General features: G+C 36.2%; 1 protein-coding gene across 1 annotated transcript in view; it reads right to left on the minus strand.

The window, feature by feature from the left end:
* Positions 1-19,681, minus strand: part of LOC136861051 (aminopeptidase N-like) — a 119,580-nt gene that overhangs the window by 55,342 nt on the left and 44,557 nt on the right. Inside the window, exons 5-7 of the mRNA XM_067138797.2 lie at positions 19,187-19,311; positions 8,856-9,054; positions 3,053-3,224 (exon numbers count right to left, since the gene is read on the minus strand). Of these exons, the coding sequence (XP_066994898.2) occupies positions 3,053-3,224; positions 8,856-9,054; positions 19,187-19,311 (496 nt within the window). The remainder of the gene's footprint in view (positions 1-3,052; positions 3,225-8,855; positions 9,055-19,186; positions 19,312-19,681) is intronic.

The raw sequence follows: 19,681 nt of genomic DNA on the forward strand, positions 1-19,681 counted from the left end.
TAGCCACAAAGGAGCCAGGAATTGGTCAGAGGAGCGCAGGAAAGAATTCAGCGAGAAAATGAAGGAATACTGGGCCAACAGGAAGGCTCAAGAGGCCACTAAGAACACAATCCAGTATGCTAAAAGGGGCAGACGAAGACAAAAACACAGCTAGAACACAAGCACCGTGGTCCACAGATGGCCTAAACGCAAAGAAAAAAAAAAGGATAGGTTTAGTTAGATTATGGTATTTCAAAGAATATGTCAACATGCTGTCACACTTTCCAGGTAAATTGCATGAAGTATGAGAGTGTGTGCATGCCAGTGGGGTTCTGACACACGCCTCTGTTTAGTGTCATCTTTATGTGTTTGTGTGTAAATATATGAATTATTTTTGTGGCGTCAAGTGCGCGTTGTCATAAGTGTTGGAAATTTATTGGAGGGTTATTCATTCTGCCATTGCAATCTCAAATTCACAGTTCAAATTTTAGGAGTTCGTGTGTCATTAAATTTTCATTATTATTATTATTATTATTATTATTATTATTATTATTATTATTATTATTATTATTATTATTATTATTATTATTATTATTATTATGGCAATTTCCTCATGTTGGAAGTGTAAGCTATTTCAGTAACTTTCTGGTTTTTTGTGAACGAAGCATGTCAAGTTTGTAAATATTTCAGTTTTCTACCTGTGTATCACAGCAGAGTTGGGCATTTTGTATAAAGTTGAATTTAAAGAGAGTGGGTGCATTTGGGTATTTGACCAGTGCTGCATGGTTTTAAACTCAAAAGATAGCATGGCATCATCTATTTTTTTTACACCTGGTTTAGCTAACTTTTGAATATGTTTTGTTTGCTTTACGTCGCACCAACACAGATAGGTCTTATGGCGACGATGGGACAGGAAAGACCTAGGAATGGGAAGGAAGCATCCGTGGCCTTAATTAAGGTACAGCCCCAGCATTTGCCTGGTTTGAAAATGGGAAACTATGGAAAACCATCTTCAGGGCTGCCGACAGTAGGATTCGAACCCACTATCTCCCGGATGCGAGTTTGCAGCTGCGTGCCCCTAACCGCACGGCCAACTCGCCCAGTGGAAGGGGGGTTATTGTTGAATGTTGATAAAGGGGACGTGTTTTCCTCATTTCAAGGCCTGCATCTTGTCATTTTTGCATAACCTGCCTCGGGTAGATTTGTGAGCAGCAGCAGGTGATTAAGTGTTCGATCCAGTGTTTGGATTTTGCTGCATTATTATTCTTTATGGGAGCCTGAGTCTCCTTTCTTATGTTATTCCGCAGAGTGATAGGCGAGGATGATTGTGTGTATCTACCGAGGAGGGTGTGTGAGGCGGCATTTCATTTATTGTAATCTTTGCTCCATGTCATTACAGTATTTTGTTGCAGACAGGTTTGACATTGTGATGTGTATAGTTTTGAATAGTCCTTTATGTTATGACAACACTGAGGATATATATACCGAGCTCGATAGCTGCAGTCGCTTAAGTGCGGCCAGTATCCAGTATTCGGGAGATAGTAGGTTCGAACCCCACTGTCGGCAGCCCTGAAAATGGTTTTCCGTGGTTTCCCATTTTCACACCAGGCAAATGCTGGGGCTGTACCTTAATTAAGGCCATGGCCGCTTCCTTCCCACTCCTAGCCCTTCCCTATCCCATCGTCGCCATAAGACCTATCTGAGTCGGTGCGACGTAAAGCAACTAGCAAAAAAAAAAAAAAAAAAGGATATATATGTGTCAGATATTTCTTTTGATTTACAGACTGATGTTGAATTTTAGTTGAAGTGAAATTCCACTCTGTTTATTTATTTTTTTTATTTTGTGTCATGTAATTTATTCCAGCAATCATTGATGAATTATGTTTGAACTCTACGATCCATTGTTATGCATTCTATTACAGGAATCAACATTGCATAGGTGATGAATTTATTTTTAAAGTGCAAATTAATTATCTAACAAGATTGCATGAGTGGGATCTGCTTCCATGTTAGATATATGTTCCCCATCAAATCCAGGGTGTACTTTGATATGGGGATGGAAAATATGACATCGTGAGATGCTCTTTAATCAATGTATATTTGTTGCTTTTATTGTGATTAATGGTATGTTGCCCAATCCACATTTCAGTTTGATGTCTTGTTTGTTGATTGTTCTCAAATCGTAAATTGGTAGGATGTGTTACCACTCAATGTATATTTTGTGTACAGCTAGACTAGGTTATTTTCTTCCCTAAGCCCATTAGAACATGTATAAGCTATGCAGGTCTAGGCATGATGTCAGTTTTGAGGAAAACTTTTTTTTTTTTTTAAATAAACAATAAAATGGAAAAATGCTGCTCAAAATCAATGTGTGACAAAAATTTACATAATTCAAAGGTTGTTTCAATAGCTATTAGTTGGCCTCGTCTTGTCCATATTAGATATGTGTTCCCCATTAAATCCAGGGTGTACTTTTCAATTATTTTCATAGTTTGAGTTGTTCGAATTGAAGACGCCTGGAAGCGGCTAACTAGTCTGGGACAGATTACCTTGACAGTAGAAAAAGGGGACAGTACCAGTAAATCTACCAACATGAGGCTGACATATTTGAGCACCTTCAAATACCACCGGACTGAGCCAGGTTTAAACCTACCAAGTTGGGGCCACTCAGCCGGGTGGAAAAATTACTTGTGAACAACAAGAATATAGAATTTTGAAGAGATTAATTTTGAATAAACAGTTCCTAATTTTGTCTTCAGTGTTCATATATAAACACCCTTCCTTCCACATGTAATTAACTTGTTTTATTCATAACAATGAAATGCTGATCACTGGTCAGAATGTACAAACCACTCACTCCCCAAGCCCAATATAACACAACAACAAATCAAATGAAATTGTAATGACAATATAAAAATGGTTTTCCAACTAGATCATATCATCCTTTGCATTTATCAGATAATTGCTGTCATATTTCAAAGAAGTTAAGAAACATGATACTGTATAATATTTCAGTAAATACATGGTTCATCAAACTTCATGAAACTTATTGTCCAATTATTGTGTAAAGCACCTCTGAATATTTTACTGCATCCCGGGAGCTTATTAATGACAAGTATTCAGCCAAAGCATAACTTGGGTAAATACTTGACCATTGATGAGGAGTAACCAAGTGGCCAACCCACTGAGAGGAAACAGCATACAGCAACTGCCATGGTAAGTCATTCACCCTTAGTTCAGCTTCACTGAAAAAGATAACAGAACAACATGAATTTCTCAACAGAATTTTTGATATTACAAAAGTAAATACTATGTTATTCAACATTGTAGGGCTGATTATCATCATTTTTACTCAATTTAGATCCAGGAAATAAGTGATACTATTAATCATTCTCAAACGATGCGGTATTCATCATCATCATTTTCCAGCTCCAGTTTTCCAGGTGTGGTGTACAAATGTTTGCCACTTTTTCCTGCCAAAGCGTAGTTTCTGTTCCTCTGCATCCTCCCACTTGACATTCCTCTTGCTGACCTCCAATTTTACTGCATCTATCCATCAATACCTTGGCCTCCCTACAGGCCTCTCCCCTTTCACTTCTTTATCAAAATAATTCCTTGATGTTTTCATTCTGTCCATCCTCATAACATGTCCAAACCACTGCAGCCTGAATCTTCCTAAAAGCTCAGTTTATTTGCTCATTTCTAATCTTGTCTTTCCTGGTCTTTTGGTTCATTGTTCTGAGAACATGATACTGTCAGCATAACCAGAGTACAAGGATGATGGGTTTGCAATTCTGCTGTGATAGCGCCCAAGCAAACGATGAACGAAAACAGAGATAAAGAGTGATCCCTGATTCACCCTAATTTGGTTATTAAATGGCGCAGAGATTAGAGTTGGCATATGGTTCATTGTGATGATGATAATAATAATAATAATAATAATAATAATAATAATAATAATAATAATAATAATAATAATAATAATAATAATAATAATAATAATAATAATAATAATAATAATAATAATAATAATAATATTTATTTATTTATTTATTTATTTATTTATTTATTTATTTATTTATTTATTTATTTATTTATTTATTTATTTATTTATTTACAGAGTTTACGCCCACATTGGAGCACTTAAATCAGACTACAACAAATTTGTCTTCCTTTTCTTCTCCCAAAAAGTCTTGAGTCTGGTTGACCTGGCTGCCCACTCCGCATCCGTTATAACATATTGTTTCCTCTGTACAGTGGTCAGAGGAAGCCTGATGCATTTATTCTTCAAAATACTTTTCTCGCCTCTGTTTTCTATGGTTTGCATGGTAATATTCAACTCCTCCAAATCACTTTGGACTTCTTTAAACCAATTGTTTTTGATTTATTATTCCAAAAGTAATTAAATAATTGTTTTAAAACTCTGTTATCACTTAGTCGAAATATATAATAATAATAATAATAATAATAATAATAATAATAATAATAATAATAATAATAATAATAATAATAATAATAATAATAATAATAATAATAATAATAATAATAATAATAATAATAATAATAATAATAATAATAATATTTTTTTGTTACAGGGAAGTGTGGGAAATCTTTCATGAGACACTTGTGAGTGTCAGCACTCCACAAGCACACACACTCTTTTTCCATGATGTATATCTCCACCACGGAACCACTCTCGCATTACTTCAGGTCGGTGTCGTGCTAATTTCTCAGGTTTCTTCTTACTTTATTTCTCCTTACTGCCATTCATGAGCATTCATATCCCTCTTTTTCTGATGCAGGATGCCTTCTACATATACTGCTACCTGATCCCAAGATTCTTGGTTTCATAGCATCAACCTGCAAAATAGTTTCTGGTCAACTCTCCTTGCTCAGTATGTAAACATCTTCTCTAAGCTGACCAGTGATAGCATACAAAAAAATGTGTGAAATGTATCATCTACATCATTGCAATAAATACACGCCAAGTTGCTCGAAATTTCCGGAAGTATCCGTGACCCATCAATAGTTGTGTAATGTAGAAGTTAACCTCACCATGAGCTCGGGCAACCCAGTCAGCTAGACATGGTATCAGCCGCTTAATCCATTTTCCTCGAGAATCTTCCTCCCATCTTTGCTGCCAGCACTCCATTCATTGCCTATAAGCTAGCTCCTTAGCACGCTTCTTTCCGAGCTCCCCTTGAGTTCGCTAGACTTCCTGTCTCTCTAAGGCAAGTAAATCAGTCGGTGCTACCGCTGCTACCGTAATAACCGCAGGTTCGGATAGTGTGCGATATTGCAAGTGATAAAAATCATTGTTATCCGTATTGAAGATACTGAATGTAGGATGTTAAAAGGTTTGTTTTTTTTCACCTATTCAATACATATAAATTTTATAATTTAGGAATTTATTGTAGATTCCACTTGAGACATGTTTCGCCCTTCATTGAGGGCATCATCAGTCAAAATATCACCTCAAGGTAAAAAATCAGGTAACTGGTTAGTAGTAGACATGTACAAATTAATACATATTATTAACAACATACAAAAATTAAGTATGGGAAATAGTTGCACAAAAGTGATGGTTGAACATGTAGGTTTATAGATGAAAGGTCAGCACCAATGCCTAAAAATAACATAGTAGAGTTCTGCAGTGGTGCTCTGGAGAAACAGTTGACGCAATCATATGATAATAAAAAGTTAAAAATATTTACATTATAACAATTAAGGGAGAAAAGGTGTAGTGTTTGGCGTCAATGTTTTTAACCTACAATTGATGTCAAAGGTTGGTAACTATACAGTATTTACATTGTTCTATTGAACAGTTGAGAAAAAGTTTTAAAAAATATTTACATTTAACAATCAGCGTAAATGTTTGTAAATAAAAACTAATGTCAATGGTTGGTAACTATTAGTAATTACATTATCTAAGTGAATAGTTGAGAATTTACAATTAAATACATATTTACACAAGAGCAGTAGGTGCGCAAGGATAAAAAAAATTTTTAGTACCAAGTGCGTCCTGATGTTTTAGAGGTTGGAAGAAGGAAATAGCATTGACATTTCAGAAATATGTAGAGTAGTTTATTTAGTTAAAAATCACCGGGGGTAGGGAAAATTTCATAGCCGTATGAGGTTTTTTAGGCATCAAACTGAAAGTTTTCCAGTTGCAGCGCCGAGATCAGGATGGAGACTGGTCAGTGTGGCTGGAGATTCATGGGTAATCCGTGCGTTTGAACGGCAACAATGGTGACAGTTAATATGGGTAATTGCTAATTAGGAAAAATGTTGCGGGTTGAGACTTCCGCTTATTCTTTTAGTTGACTTCTGTAGCATCGATTGTGATGTGAAGACATCGGTGTGAAATGCCGGTGAGACAAAATGATGATGTTCCGTGGAATAAAGTAAGGCGGACTACGGGATGAAGTTGTTGTTCTTTACTGGTCTGGTGAGATAGAATAGAGTTGCTTGTGTTGTGGACTGCTGCGGAGAATTAGAATGTATACAGCAACTGCAGAGTCAGAGCGTTAAAGCTGGGGTGAGGCATCTTCTTATTCTGACTGCGAAGAGGAGCCGTAGTGGCACGCCATATTTGTGCCGATGTGCGCTGGGTTCCTTTTAACCTTTTTAACCTTTTAACATCCTAGTGTGCGATATGCGCTTGTAATACGCAATCCAAAATTATCACACTGAACCATACCTTCACAACTGAGAACACATAGATAAAATTATTTAATATTTTCAAAACAAGCAACATTTCTGAGTCCTAGACAAATTTTTGTTCTTTATTAATCTGTTTTGGACCTGTAATGTCAACTAACAGGATACCAAAAATCACAAATATATGTTTCATAGTATATTGTAATTTATTTCAGAAACTCTCCCCCCCCCCCCATGGCACTACAGCCCTTGAAGGGCCTTCTTGGCCTACCAAGTGACCGCTGCTCAGCCCGAAGGCCTGCAGATTACGAGGTGTCGTGTGGTCAGCATGACGAATCCTCTCGGCCATTATTCTTGGCTTTCTAGACCGGGCTTTCAAAAACTTCTGTTCTACTCTATCTCAGACATTTTATTACATTTACCAACTACTGTCAAAGATGTACAATATTCTTGTGTAATCAATATCCTTTGTCCTATTGTATGCAATTATCTTCACTTTGGTCCATACTGATACAATTACAATAAGTAGAAGTAAGGATTCCACCTAACTAATACATATTTATTATGTGTGACTATTAGTATATATCACAATGTTTTTTTTTTTGTTTTTTTGTTTTTTTTGTTTTTTTGCTAGTTGCTTTACGTCGCACCGACACAGATAGATCTTATGGCGACGATGGGATAGGATAGGGCTAGGAGTGGGAAGGAATCGGCCGTGGCCTTAATTAAGGTACAGCCGCAGCATTTGCCTGGTGTGAAAATGGGAAACCACGGAAAACCATTTTCAGGGCTGCCGACAGTGGGGTTCGAACCTACTATCTCCCGAATACTGGATACTGGCCGCAATTAAGCGACTGCAGCTATCGAGCTCGGTATATATATCACAATGTGGGACTAGTTTTAATCATATAATGATCATATAATAATCATATATTGACAAAACATTACACTCTGCATATATACATAAAACAATGAAAAATCATAATTAAAATTCGGTGATGTGCTCATGAGCTTTGTTATGAAGTTTGATTTATCTTATAATAGTAAAATTTTGCATCTGGTGACATCACAACAGGTATAAATTCTTGAAATTAAAATTCATCCCATTTGATTAGTTGAGTCTGTGGAAAGTACGTCTATGAGAAGTTCAGCATTCACCATAATATTGCATGTCACATAAGTGCAATTGGTTGAAACCCACAAATAGGGTAATTAGATGATGCTGAGGAGAAATTGCCATTTTTTAATTCTTTAATTCTTTTTCTTTCTTTTTTTTTTTAAGAGAGAGAGCTTCAATAGAATTGATTGCCTTTATTTAATTTGTAAACTTTTATTGTTTTCCAGAAATTTGAAAATAAGATGTAGTTAATTGACATTTGTAGAATCTTATAAATTTGGAATTGTGCCAACACGGGTTGTTGAATATAGCATCTCCGTTACACCGTCACTGCTGATTGTAGGTTACACAGATTATAAGTGCTAAGGATGATCATTATATGATTGAAACTAGTCCCACATTGTGATATATACTAATAGTCACATATAATAAATATGTATTGATTCGGAGAATTCTTACTTCTACTTACTGTAATACTTTGTCCATGTGGCAGCTTTCTGATAGGGGAAGTCACATTAATAAATAATTCACAAGATCTTTTAACTACCATTATATGAAATTACATTGCACTTGTGCCATCAAAGTTTGTCCTACAGTTAAACTTTACCAATTGAACTTCTAGAGTTTCACTGAAAATTCATTCATGCTTTCATAATTCAAATTTTTCTTATATTCCATAGGTTTCTAGGCTCTGGACTAAGAGACATATATAACAAAGAACTATCTACTTACTCTTTACCTTCCTGTTGCATACTTTTTTTTTATAACTGCTAAATTCTTATTGTTTCGTTATGACCTGCTTCTTCATTTTGTCCTCTTTTTTTTCTAGCTGTATCATTACAAATAATTCAAATTTCTATGAGTCTTTTAAAACTTAGGGATAACTGTCAGAAATTGCCCCTGAATTTATATTTTTAATTTTAGTATTTCTACTAAAATTGACTCCTTCCTCAACATCCCTCTTCTTCCATCTCTCTTCATATTTTATTTTTCATAACTTACTTGTTAATATATATACCAGTAAGCTATTAAGTATACAACAGTAATGTTTTGAATTACAGTTCATACTTTTCACAAAATTTAATTTAATGCTACTTACTTAAATAAGATAACGCCCCAGTAGTTTTCTGCTGCTGCAGTTGAGATTTGAGGCAATGCTATCAGGTTCAATTGAGGCAGTGGGAAAGAACTGTTGAGATACTGCTCCAGAAATTGTATTATGTGGACAACTTGCACCATCTCACCTTCAAGATTACTCAATAAGTGGGGTTGTGCATACCCAGCCACAGAGAAACGGCCTTTAAAAAAATTGAAAAGAAGAATTGCATTAGTATTATACGAACTATAATTATCAAACCATGCTTTCTACCACCTGAATCACAGATTATTTTAGCTAGAACTTTGTTTATCTCTCCAAAGTTTGCCATTCATGGTTGTATTCATTTAGCCATGGCTCATAGAGGGCACTTATTTGCCTGACTCACAAATCTGGAAATTGTGTCAGAGATAAGAGAATGAGCAGAAACACAATTTATGATGAGATGCAAATGTGCATGTAGGCATCTTATAGTACTAAATGAAAACCCTTCTGTAAGGGTCAACATTTAAATTAATAACACTTGAAGGCAGTTCCTCAAGTGGCAGACTGAATTTCTTTAAGATAATGAATGCTGATGAAACATGTACCTTAAAAAGCTTTTCAGTCTGTCAAACACGTAAGTTCAACATAAATATTATACTACTAGCAAGATACCCGCGCTTTGCTACAGTATTTTACTGAAATTCATAATAGAATGCTTATTGTTTTATATAAAATCTGCCGAAATTCGCGATCTGACTCGTTTTCTGAGAGAATCCGCCAAAATTTCTCGATCCGACTCGTTTTCTAATAGATTATGGCATGTTTCCTTCCATTTTTCAATCTTTCTCTCCAGCAATCAATTTCGTACTTCCTGGGCTAGGTCCAGGTATTCCACCCGGTCAGTTGGTTCCCTAAATCTTTGCCATCTTTTCCTATAAGCATTTTTAATATGGATCAAATCCTTCAGGAGATCCGGTGTGGTGTCGTCTTGGGTGCCTTGGCGATACTAAAACCGCAGCCGGACTGCATTCTTAGTCATTACCCGTCCAGGACCCGTTTCCAGCGCGGTCCGCACATTTGACGGTGGTCCAGAACATTATTATTATTATTATTATTATTATTATTATTATTATTATTATTATTATTATTATTATTATTATTATTATTATTATTATTATTATTATTATTATTATTAGATGTTCTGGACCCCACAGCAAGATGCAAGACCACTACTTGGCGGTAAATTACATCTGCTGCCATTTTCATTGTTGACAATGTGACCAGCACCATTGTCGTGCGTAGGCAAGTGTGCAGGATTTCTGGCGATACGAATGACATACTTCCGTGCATTATTGACTTATTATAGAGGTGAACAATTTGACGGTCAATCTCATTCCTATCGTTTATTTCAAATGTGTTTACATTTTTATTTATATGCCAGGAAAATCTACTGTAATCTAAGAACGTTCTCCGAAGGAAAAGATGTCTGTCGGAAACAAACCCTTGGAAAGATTAAAAATGCTCGGTTTATGATCAGAATAAGTTCATCTAAAATCTACAGCCTGTTTCCAGTCATTCGATAGGGTCAGGAATGTAATGAATAAAGCCCCAGCTAGCGGCGACAATAGGAATTGTGCCGGCTGCCGAAGCCTGTCAGACTCCTCTGGGGCAATGATTAATGAATGACAAATGAAATGAAATGATATTGGACAGTGTTGCTGGAATGAATGATGACGGGGAAAACTGGAGCTTCCAGAGAAAAACCTGTCACGCCTCCATTTTGTCCAGCACAAATGTCAAATGGAGTGACCGGGATTTGAACCACGGAACCCAGCTCTGAGAGGCCGGCGCGAAGCCGTCTGAGGAACGCAGTCTCCTTATAAGTACATTATGAACAGTAAAATCATTTGGTCTCACCTCCTTTTACACCCCACTGACGTTAAGTTTTTATTTAGCCCCCCCCCCCCAAAAAAAAAATTAAAAGAAGGCGTGTTTCTTTATGTTTAAAGGAGATTCCAAACACCAATGTTCACGGCTATTACCTTCAGTTTTGAGATATAAGTATACCCATAAAAGTAATTCACTTTTTTTTCACTTCCTTTCACAATCCCCCTCCCCCCAAGTGAATTTCCCAGCAAAAAATACTTGTTTCTTTAATAGTAAAGGATCTTCTAAATACCAATTATCACGACTCTAAGTTCTGCAGTTTTTGATTTATGTGTCCTCATGAAAGGAATTCAACTCCTTTTCACTCCCGCCCCCAAGATGGTTTCCCCCCCAAAACGCACTTTTCTTTGTTTTTAAAGGAGATCAAAATACCAATTTTCACGTCTGTAACAAATTTAGTTTTTATTAGATGTATGTATTCTCATACAATTTAGTCAATTAATTTGTCAATTCTTTCACACACCCCCTCCCCCCCTTCATTGGATTTTCCGAGAATACGTGTTTCTTTTCCTTTAAAGCAGATTCCAAATATCAAATTTCACATCTGTAACATCTTCATTTTTGAGATATCAGTAGCCTAATTAAAAGAATTCAACACCATTTTTAGTCACTTTTACCCCCCCCTCCACCCAAGTGATATTTCCGAAAATTAAAAATACACGTTTCTTTATTTTTAATAGAGATAAAAATGCCATTTTTCACTTCTGTAACTTGTTTAGTTTTTTGAGGTGTACTGTAGAAATTCTCATTTTAAAATTTCACCCCTTTTTAGTTCCCCTTAAGTGGAGTTTCCAAAAACAAATCACTTAAGTTTCTTTACATTTACAGGAGATTCCAAATACCCACATTTTGTGTCCGTTAGATTTTACGTTTTTCAGATATTCTGTAGATATAGTCTTTCAAAAAATTCACCCCACCGAGCTCGATAGCTGCAGTTGCTTAAGTGCGGCCAGTATACAGATAGTAGGTTCGAACCCCACTGTCGGCAGCTCTGAAGATGGTTTTCCATAGTTTCCCTTTTTCACACCAGGCAAATGCCGGGGTTGTACCTTAATTAAGACCACGGCCGCTTCCTTCATCCCACTCCTAGCCGTTTCCTGTCCCATCGTTGCCATAAGACCTATCTATTACATAAAATCAGCTTCATGGTCCGTATCGCACTTCAATAGATTCACAATTAAGTATTTATTTTCCACCTAGTCGATACAATGATTGCTTAAGGCAATTTTTAATGGTCAAAAGTGGTACATGTTTCGTATATTATCAACATCTTCAGCCACATAACACTGTTTAGATGAAAAATGTATAAAATTGACAAAGTAATGCTTTAGAGGAAGTGTCCTTAAAATTAATGTTAAAATTAATGTTAATTTTAAGGACACTTCCTCTAAAGCATTACTTTGTCAATTTTATACATTTTTCATCTAAACAGTGTTATGTGGCTGAAGATGTTGATAATATACGAAACATGTACCACTTTTGACCATTAAAAATTGCCTTAAGCAATCATTGTATCGACTAGGTGGAAAATAAATACTTAATTGTGAAGACCTATCTATGTCGGAGCGACGTAAAGCAAATTTCAAAGAAAAAAAATTCACCCCCATTTGTCACTCCTGTTTAACCGCCATTTACTGGATTTTCCAAAAGCAAAAAAATACGTGTTTCTTTATTTTTAAAGGAGATCCCATATACAAATTTTCAGTTCTGTAATATCTTCAGTTTCTGAGATATATGTATCCTCACCCTTTTACACCCGTCATATTGGGATTTACAGGAAACAAAAAAATACGTGTTCCTCTATTTTTAAGGGAGATTCTAAATACCAATTTTTACATCTGTAAACTTTTAAAGTTTTAAGATGTAGACACACTCATTTTAAAAATTCATCCCCCTTTTCACCCTCCATTATTTTGATTTTCCAAAAACAAAAAAATACCTGTTTGTTAATTTTTAAAGTAGATCCCAAATACCAATTTTCAGGTCTATAATATCTTCAGGTTCTGAAATATAAGTAGCTTCATTAAAGGCATTCAAACTCTTTTTCCCCCTTTTCCACCCTTCCTATTGGGATTTTCTGAAACCAAAAAAATATATGTTTCTTTATTTTTAAAGGATATTCTAAATACCAATTTTTACATCTATAAACTTTAAAAGTTTTGAGATATAGATACACTGATTTTAAAAATTCATCCCCTTTTCACCCCCACCCCCCATTAACTGGATTTTCCAAAAACAAAAAAATACGTGTTTCTTTATTTTTAAAGGAGATCCCAAACACCAATTTTCAGGTCTGTAATATCTTCAGTTCCTGAGATATAAGTATTCTCTTTAAAGTCATTCAACACCTTTTCCACCCCTTTTCACCCCTCCTATTGGAATTTTCCGAAAACAAAAAAATATGTGTTTCTTTATTTTTATTGAAGATTCTAAATACCAATTTTTACATCTGTAAACTTTAAAAGTTTTGAGATATAGATGCACTCATTTTAAAAATTCACCCCCCTTTTCATCCTCCCATTAATTGGATTTTCCAAAAACAAAAAAATACATGTTTCTTTATTTTTAAAAGCGATCAAAACTACTTATTTTCAGGTCTGTAATATCTTCAGTTTCTGAGATATAAGTAACCTCATTAAAGGCATTCAACCCATTTTTCACCCCTCCTATTGGGATTTTCCAAAAACAAAAAAGTACGTGTTTCTTTATTTTTAATGAACATTCTAAATACCAATTTTCACATCTGTAAATTTTTAAAGTTTTGAGGTATAGATACATTCATATTAAAATTTCACCCCCCTTTTCACCCCCTTAGCGACAGAATATCCAAAAATCTTCTCTTAGCGAGCACCTACATCTTAATATGAATATATCTCCAAAATTTCATTTCTTTATGTCCAGTAGTTTTGGCTCGGCGATGATGAATCAGTCAGTCAGTCAGTCAGTCAGTCAGTCAGTCAGTCAGTCAGTCAGTCAGTCAGTCAGTCAGTCAGTCAGTCAGGACAAGTTATTTTATATATATTATATGAACTTTATTGCACACAAGTTGTGCAATATTAGTATACATTAATCAATACAGAGGTCTATGATTGATTTCACACAATTTTTACATGACCGTACGTGATATCGGTCACAATGTTTACCACAGAGTTCACATATGCACATCGAGTCCGGGTCGTGGTATGCCTTCGACCTACAGATTATGTGATGGTAGCCATGGACTGCCATGGAATTTACAAAATGTCTCAGCTCCTGGTTTGTGCCTGTCCATGCTCTGTTCATCATGGCCTCTGAAGAGTAGAACTCTGGCCATATCTCCCTCTTTTTCTTCTCCCTCTCTAACCGCAGTTTCTTCCGGTTGTCTGTACAGGGCAGATTGAATTTCCATCTCAGGTCCTCTATTAGAAATGTTTCTCTCGCGAGTTCATACACTAGTCTTGACTTGGTGTACTTTGAAATTCCGAGGGCTGCTTTCAAGAATCTGGCTTTCACTTTTTCCATTCATATTAGGTCTTTATAGCTTAAATTTTCCCATGTTATCTCTATTCCGTATGTTAGAATAGGAACGATTTTGGCTTCAAAGAGGGCTAAAGTTGTATCCAGGGAAAGTTTGCTTAATGACATGATGTCGTAGATGGCTTTGGTTGAGGCAGCTGCTCATTGTGTTGTGTGAATTCTCAATGAGTGTGCTGTTGTCTGGATCGTTATGCCCAGATATTTGAAGCTGTTCGTAGTTTGTAGAGGTTCATGTTTGAGGTAAATTTTGTCCCTTGCGGATAGGCGTCCTCCTTTCCTGAAGACCATGTGTACAGTCTTTTCTGCGTTTATTTGCAGTCTGTTGTATTCAGCCCATGTTCCTAGAGCATTTATTCCTTTCTGGAGTTCGTTAGTATCGTGAAAACCCATCACCATGTCGTCTGCGTATATATAAATCTTGATGGGTGGAGCGGAAGTTCTTATTGATATAGATAAAATATCTGTAAAAAAACACACTATTATACAAGGAATAAATATTTACTCTCGTGGTGTAGTAACAGTCCAAAATTTCTTATGATATGCATAGATTTCGAACTTTTATCAAGAGGATTTACCCATTCAAACACGTAAAACCGTATTCATTAAAAAAGTGTGTTGATGGGGTGAAAATTCCTTTTGGGGATCATTGTAAGTACCTAGGTGTTAATATAAGGAAAGATCTTCATTTGGGGTGATCGCATAAATATGATACAGTTCTCTGCACATGGTTATGAGGGTATTTAGGGGTTGTAGAAAGGATGTAAAGGAGAGGGCATTTAAGTCTCTGGTAAGACCTCAACTGGAGTATGGTTCCAGTGTATGGGATCCTCACCAGCTGGAAAATTTATAATGTCCAATAACGGACCATTTATATTGGTATTATAAATTTACTCATTCAGACAAACATTTCAGATTCCCTATGGGAATCAATATCTGTATCATCTGATAGCCAAGCGGGCATCAACTTTTGGTAATGAGACAAAGTCTCTCATAGCGCATTGGCACTGCTGGTGGCTCCAAGTAGCCTACGCAGTGGCCTCCATGGTATACACTAGCCAGCGTCTTGGTAGGTGTGCTAGGTACCAACTGATGAGCCCAACCTAGCACACAAGGGCGAAACGCTGGCAACCAGGAATGAATTAGCTGGAAAATTTATAATGTCCAATAATGGACCATTTATATTGGTATTATAAATTTACTCATTCAGGACAAGTATTTCAGATTCCCTATGGGAATCAACTGTATCATCTCAAAGCTCTGTCGAATTCTGATCTCAAAACTGGGTCTCCCATGTCATCAACATCAACAGCCTCTTCTTGTTCTAGAACCCAATCATCTACTTCTTTACCTTGATACAACTGTTGGATATGTTCCTGCCATCTTTCTGACTTGCCTTCTTTCCCTAGAAGTGGTTTTCCATCTGAGCTTTTAATATTCATACACTTAGTTTTCCTTTCTTCAAAGGATTCCTTGATTTTCCTGTGTGCAGCATCTACCTTACCTAGGACCATACAAACTCCAACATCCTTGCACTTCTCTTTCAGCCATTCTTCCTTAGCTGTCCTGCACCTTCTGTATACTTCATTCTTTATTATTATTATTATTATTATTATTATTATTATTATTATTATTATTATTATTATTATTATTATTATTATTATTATTAAGAAGAAAGGTTCACCCAAATGGGCGTTAGATTATAAACTAGGTTTTACAATAGGCACTCAACGACTTTGTTCTTGCTCGGCACATGGTTATATAATATCTATCACACTTATTACTGCACAAAATACACACATGACTTTCATTAAGATTATGATAGATTTTGTTCACACAAATCTTATGGTGAAAGTCATGAATGGCAAGTTGTGTTATAATATGTCTTTGCTCTTGGTTTTCTCTTGTCCAGTTCCTGTCGAGAATAGCGTCTGTGGTGTAGAAATCTAAATCAATTTCTCTCCTCTTGATTATTCTTCCTTCTATATGCTCAGTATAGCTTCTTGTGGATGGCAGTGATAGTTGTAACCTCAGTTCTTCTGCATAGAAGGATTCTTTAGCTAGTTCATAAACCAGCCTTGTCGGTGCAAATTTCCCCCACTCTCAATATATGCTTTAAAAATCGACTCTTTACACTCTCAATTTTTGCTAGGTCCTTAGTCAACAAATGTTCCCAAACTATCTGCAAGCCATAAGTTGCTATTTGGGATATGGCTGTCTTGAAAAGGGTCATTGCTGTGGCCAGGGACAGGTCCGTTATATTTTTGATATTATAAATTGCTCTTATCGCAGCTACTGATCTCTCTTGTACATGACGTCAGAAAGATTTCACTGTGGTTTGCAGGGTTATTCCTAGATACCTAAATTTATTGACTGTTTCTAGTGGTTGAACATTCAAGTAGAGTGTGTCTTTCATTGAGGTTTTTCCTCCCTTCCTAAAAGTTATCTGAACTGTCTTCATTCTTTATTCACCAGTATTCTTTTCTTCCCTCCTCATTTTTTGCATTCTTGTACTTTCATCATTTGTCAATCAGGTCTAGTATCTCATGAGTTTCCCATTGTTTCTTAGTTGATCTTTCCTTTCTTCCTAACTTTTCTTCAGCAGCCTTACTGATCTCATTCTTCATGGCAGTCCATTCTTCCTCTACTGCGTTTCCTTCAACCTTTTCATTTAGTTCTTGTGTTACATGTTTCTCAAAAAAATCTCTCACACTCTTTTCTTTCAACTTGTCTAGATCCCATCCCCTTGCATTCCTTCCTTTTCTCAACTTCTTCAATTTTAGATGGCATTTCATGTGCAACAGGTTGTGGTCACAGTCCACATCTGCACCTGGGAAACTCTTGCAATCCAACACCTGGTTTCTGAATCTCTGCCTAATCATGATGAAGTCTATTTGATACCTCCCAGTGTCTCCAGATCTCATCCATGTATACAGCCGTCGTTTGTGCTGTTTGAACCAAGTGTTAGCAAGGACTAAATTATGATCCGTGCAGAATTCAACCAGCCGGCTTCCTCTTTCATTCCTTTGTCCCAATCCAAATTCTCCACTGTATTACCTTCTCTTCCGTGGCCTACCACTGCATTCCAGTCTCCCATCCCAATTAGATTCTTGTCACCTTTCACATATTGTATTAACTTAAATTAAATTAAATTGTATTAGATTCTCTAACCTACCACAATGATTCAAACTTCTAACATTCCACGCTCCGACTCACAGAATGTCAGTATCCATCTTCCTGATGACTGCCCCCTCTCGTGTAGTCCCTACCTGGAGATACGAATGGGGGCTATTTTACCTCCAAAATATTTTACCCAGGAGGAAACCATCATCAGTACATCATTCATACAGAGAGAGCTGCATGTCCTCGGGACTTAGTTATGGCTGTAGTTCCCCATTGCTTTCAGCCATGTAGTAGTATCAACATAGCTAAGCCATGTTAAGTAATATTACAAGACCGTATCAGTCAATCATCTAGAATACCGCTCTTACAATTTACGAAAGGCTGCTAACCCCCTTTCGATGAACCATTCGTTAGTCTGGTCGCTCTACAGATACCCATCCGATATGGTTGCACCTACGGTTCAGCTATCTACTTCATTGGGACACGCAAGCCTCCCCACCATGGCAAGGTCACATGGTTCACAAGGGAGGACCTTCATATTACATACCTATTATGACATACACAGATGAGATCTGATGAGTTACAACATAGAATGCAAAATTAATACAGACAGCAGAAGTGAAAGTGTTTAGAAGGCATTAGAAGTGAAGAAGAACTTTAGAGAAAGAATCAACAGTGTAAAATTTAAATGAGCTTTATGCTCCTGATTCAGTACTTGCTCTCACACCACAGAATACCTACAGTGAGAATATTTGAACTAATTAGCTGTGTAGTATTATTCCTATTGGTGAGTATGACAGTCATTGCCATAGGTTGGCAGAGTTTAGTGGTGGTGATGCAAGCATCATGAACTATTTTGAGAAGTTTGTAACTTATTAGCATTATGAAAGGAGCTGCTGAAACTGTCCACCATCATTGTCCACATATTCTAGGATTCTCAGTATTCCAATAACAACTATTTTGCACATTCACATAACCATGGAGGTGGAACCAGACTTTGTCTGAGGAAATTATTCAATTTGAGTTTAGTTCACCGTATTTACATTATCCAGAATCTACTGTACATAAAAAATGTGCACAAATATATGGGATCGCTTAGTTGAAGAGCGTGTGCCACAGTTATGTGATATGGTTTTAACTTTAATATTTTAGTAGCTTTTCTCTTATCACAGATCCCTAAGAAATTCCTACTTGTTCTCAAAGATACCTAATGGATATTTCTTGGAGAATTTTTTTTCTAACAATGACCTGTGACATCTAAGTTTTTATTCATGCTGTCTATTTGGTTTCTGGATCTCAATACCTCCTATAGCCTGAAATTTATTAGAAATTGTACAAACTTTTACACCCAGGGGTCTTTCTTCAAATTGTGTTTGGATGATGAGCTGAGTAGTTACCACATACGAATTATGGATAAAAGTAAACACACATTGTGCAGTAGTCAACCTGTACTGAGCCATAATACACTTTGTGATTTAATACACAAAACACAACAGTACACAACTCAAATAATAAGTCAAATAAGTCTTTCAATAGGCACTCGCTCACTAACAAGCTCAGCTTAAATCCAAGACCAGGACAGGTTCATGTGCACCTCGCATGCACTGAGCTCGGCAGATGGCTGTCAAGTCACCAGTAGGAGAAATACAGCATGGCAGGTTCAGAGTTCAAATAGTCTCACTGCAAATGCCCTGGTAGATGTATATACAATGAACTCCAAGAGCCATTATGATTTTTATGAAGACTAACTTTACCCTTTATCTTACCTTGTGAGGATACTTGCAATATCTCCTGAAAGGAAAGTGGATTGAAAATGAGTACTAGCAAGGAGATGGTTGACATTGGTGGTGTTTTGTTGAAGTGATCCCACATCCATCCATCGGGATCTGTCCTGTAAAGATAAATGGAAACATTTTTCACATGCAACAATCCAAGTAATAAATTTAATGATTGTATTTAATTTTTTTGCTTGAAAATTATTAGATAAAATTATATCTAATATCAAATGATATTTTGAAAAGATTATATAACAAGTAACTCAGTTTAATGTAATATTATAACTTACTGTGTAATCACACGTAGTTAATGAACTCATAAAATAAAGACATGGGTCCAAAAAAAATTTCTATTCTCCTCCGATGGTGACTACAGCCAAAAAGTATGTTTCTTTTCTGTGTATTCTATCCACATGTGCTTACATGATAAGTAACTGTTCTCCATCAGTTTTTTTATACCGGTACATGTTGTAACGAGTAGGCAGG

The sequence above is a fragment of the Anabrus simplex genome, chromosome 1 (genome assembly GCF_040414725.1).
Source record: "Anabrus simplex isolate iqAnaSimp1 chromosome 1, ASM4041472v1, whole genome shotgun sequence".
NCBI lineage: Eukaryota > Metazoa > Arthropoda > Insecta > Orthoptera > Tettigoniidae > Anabrus > Anabrus simplex.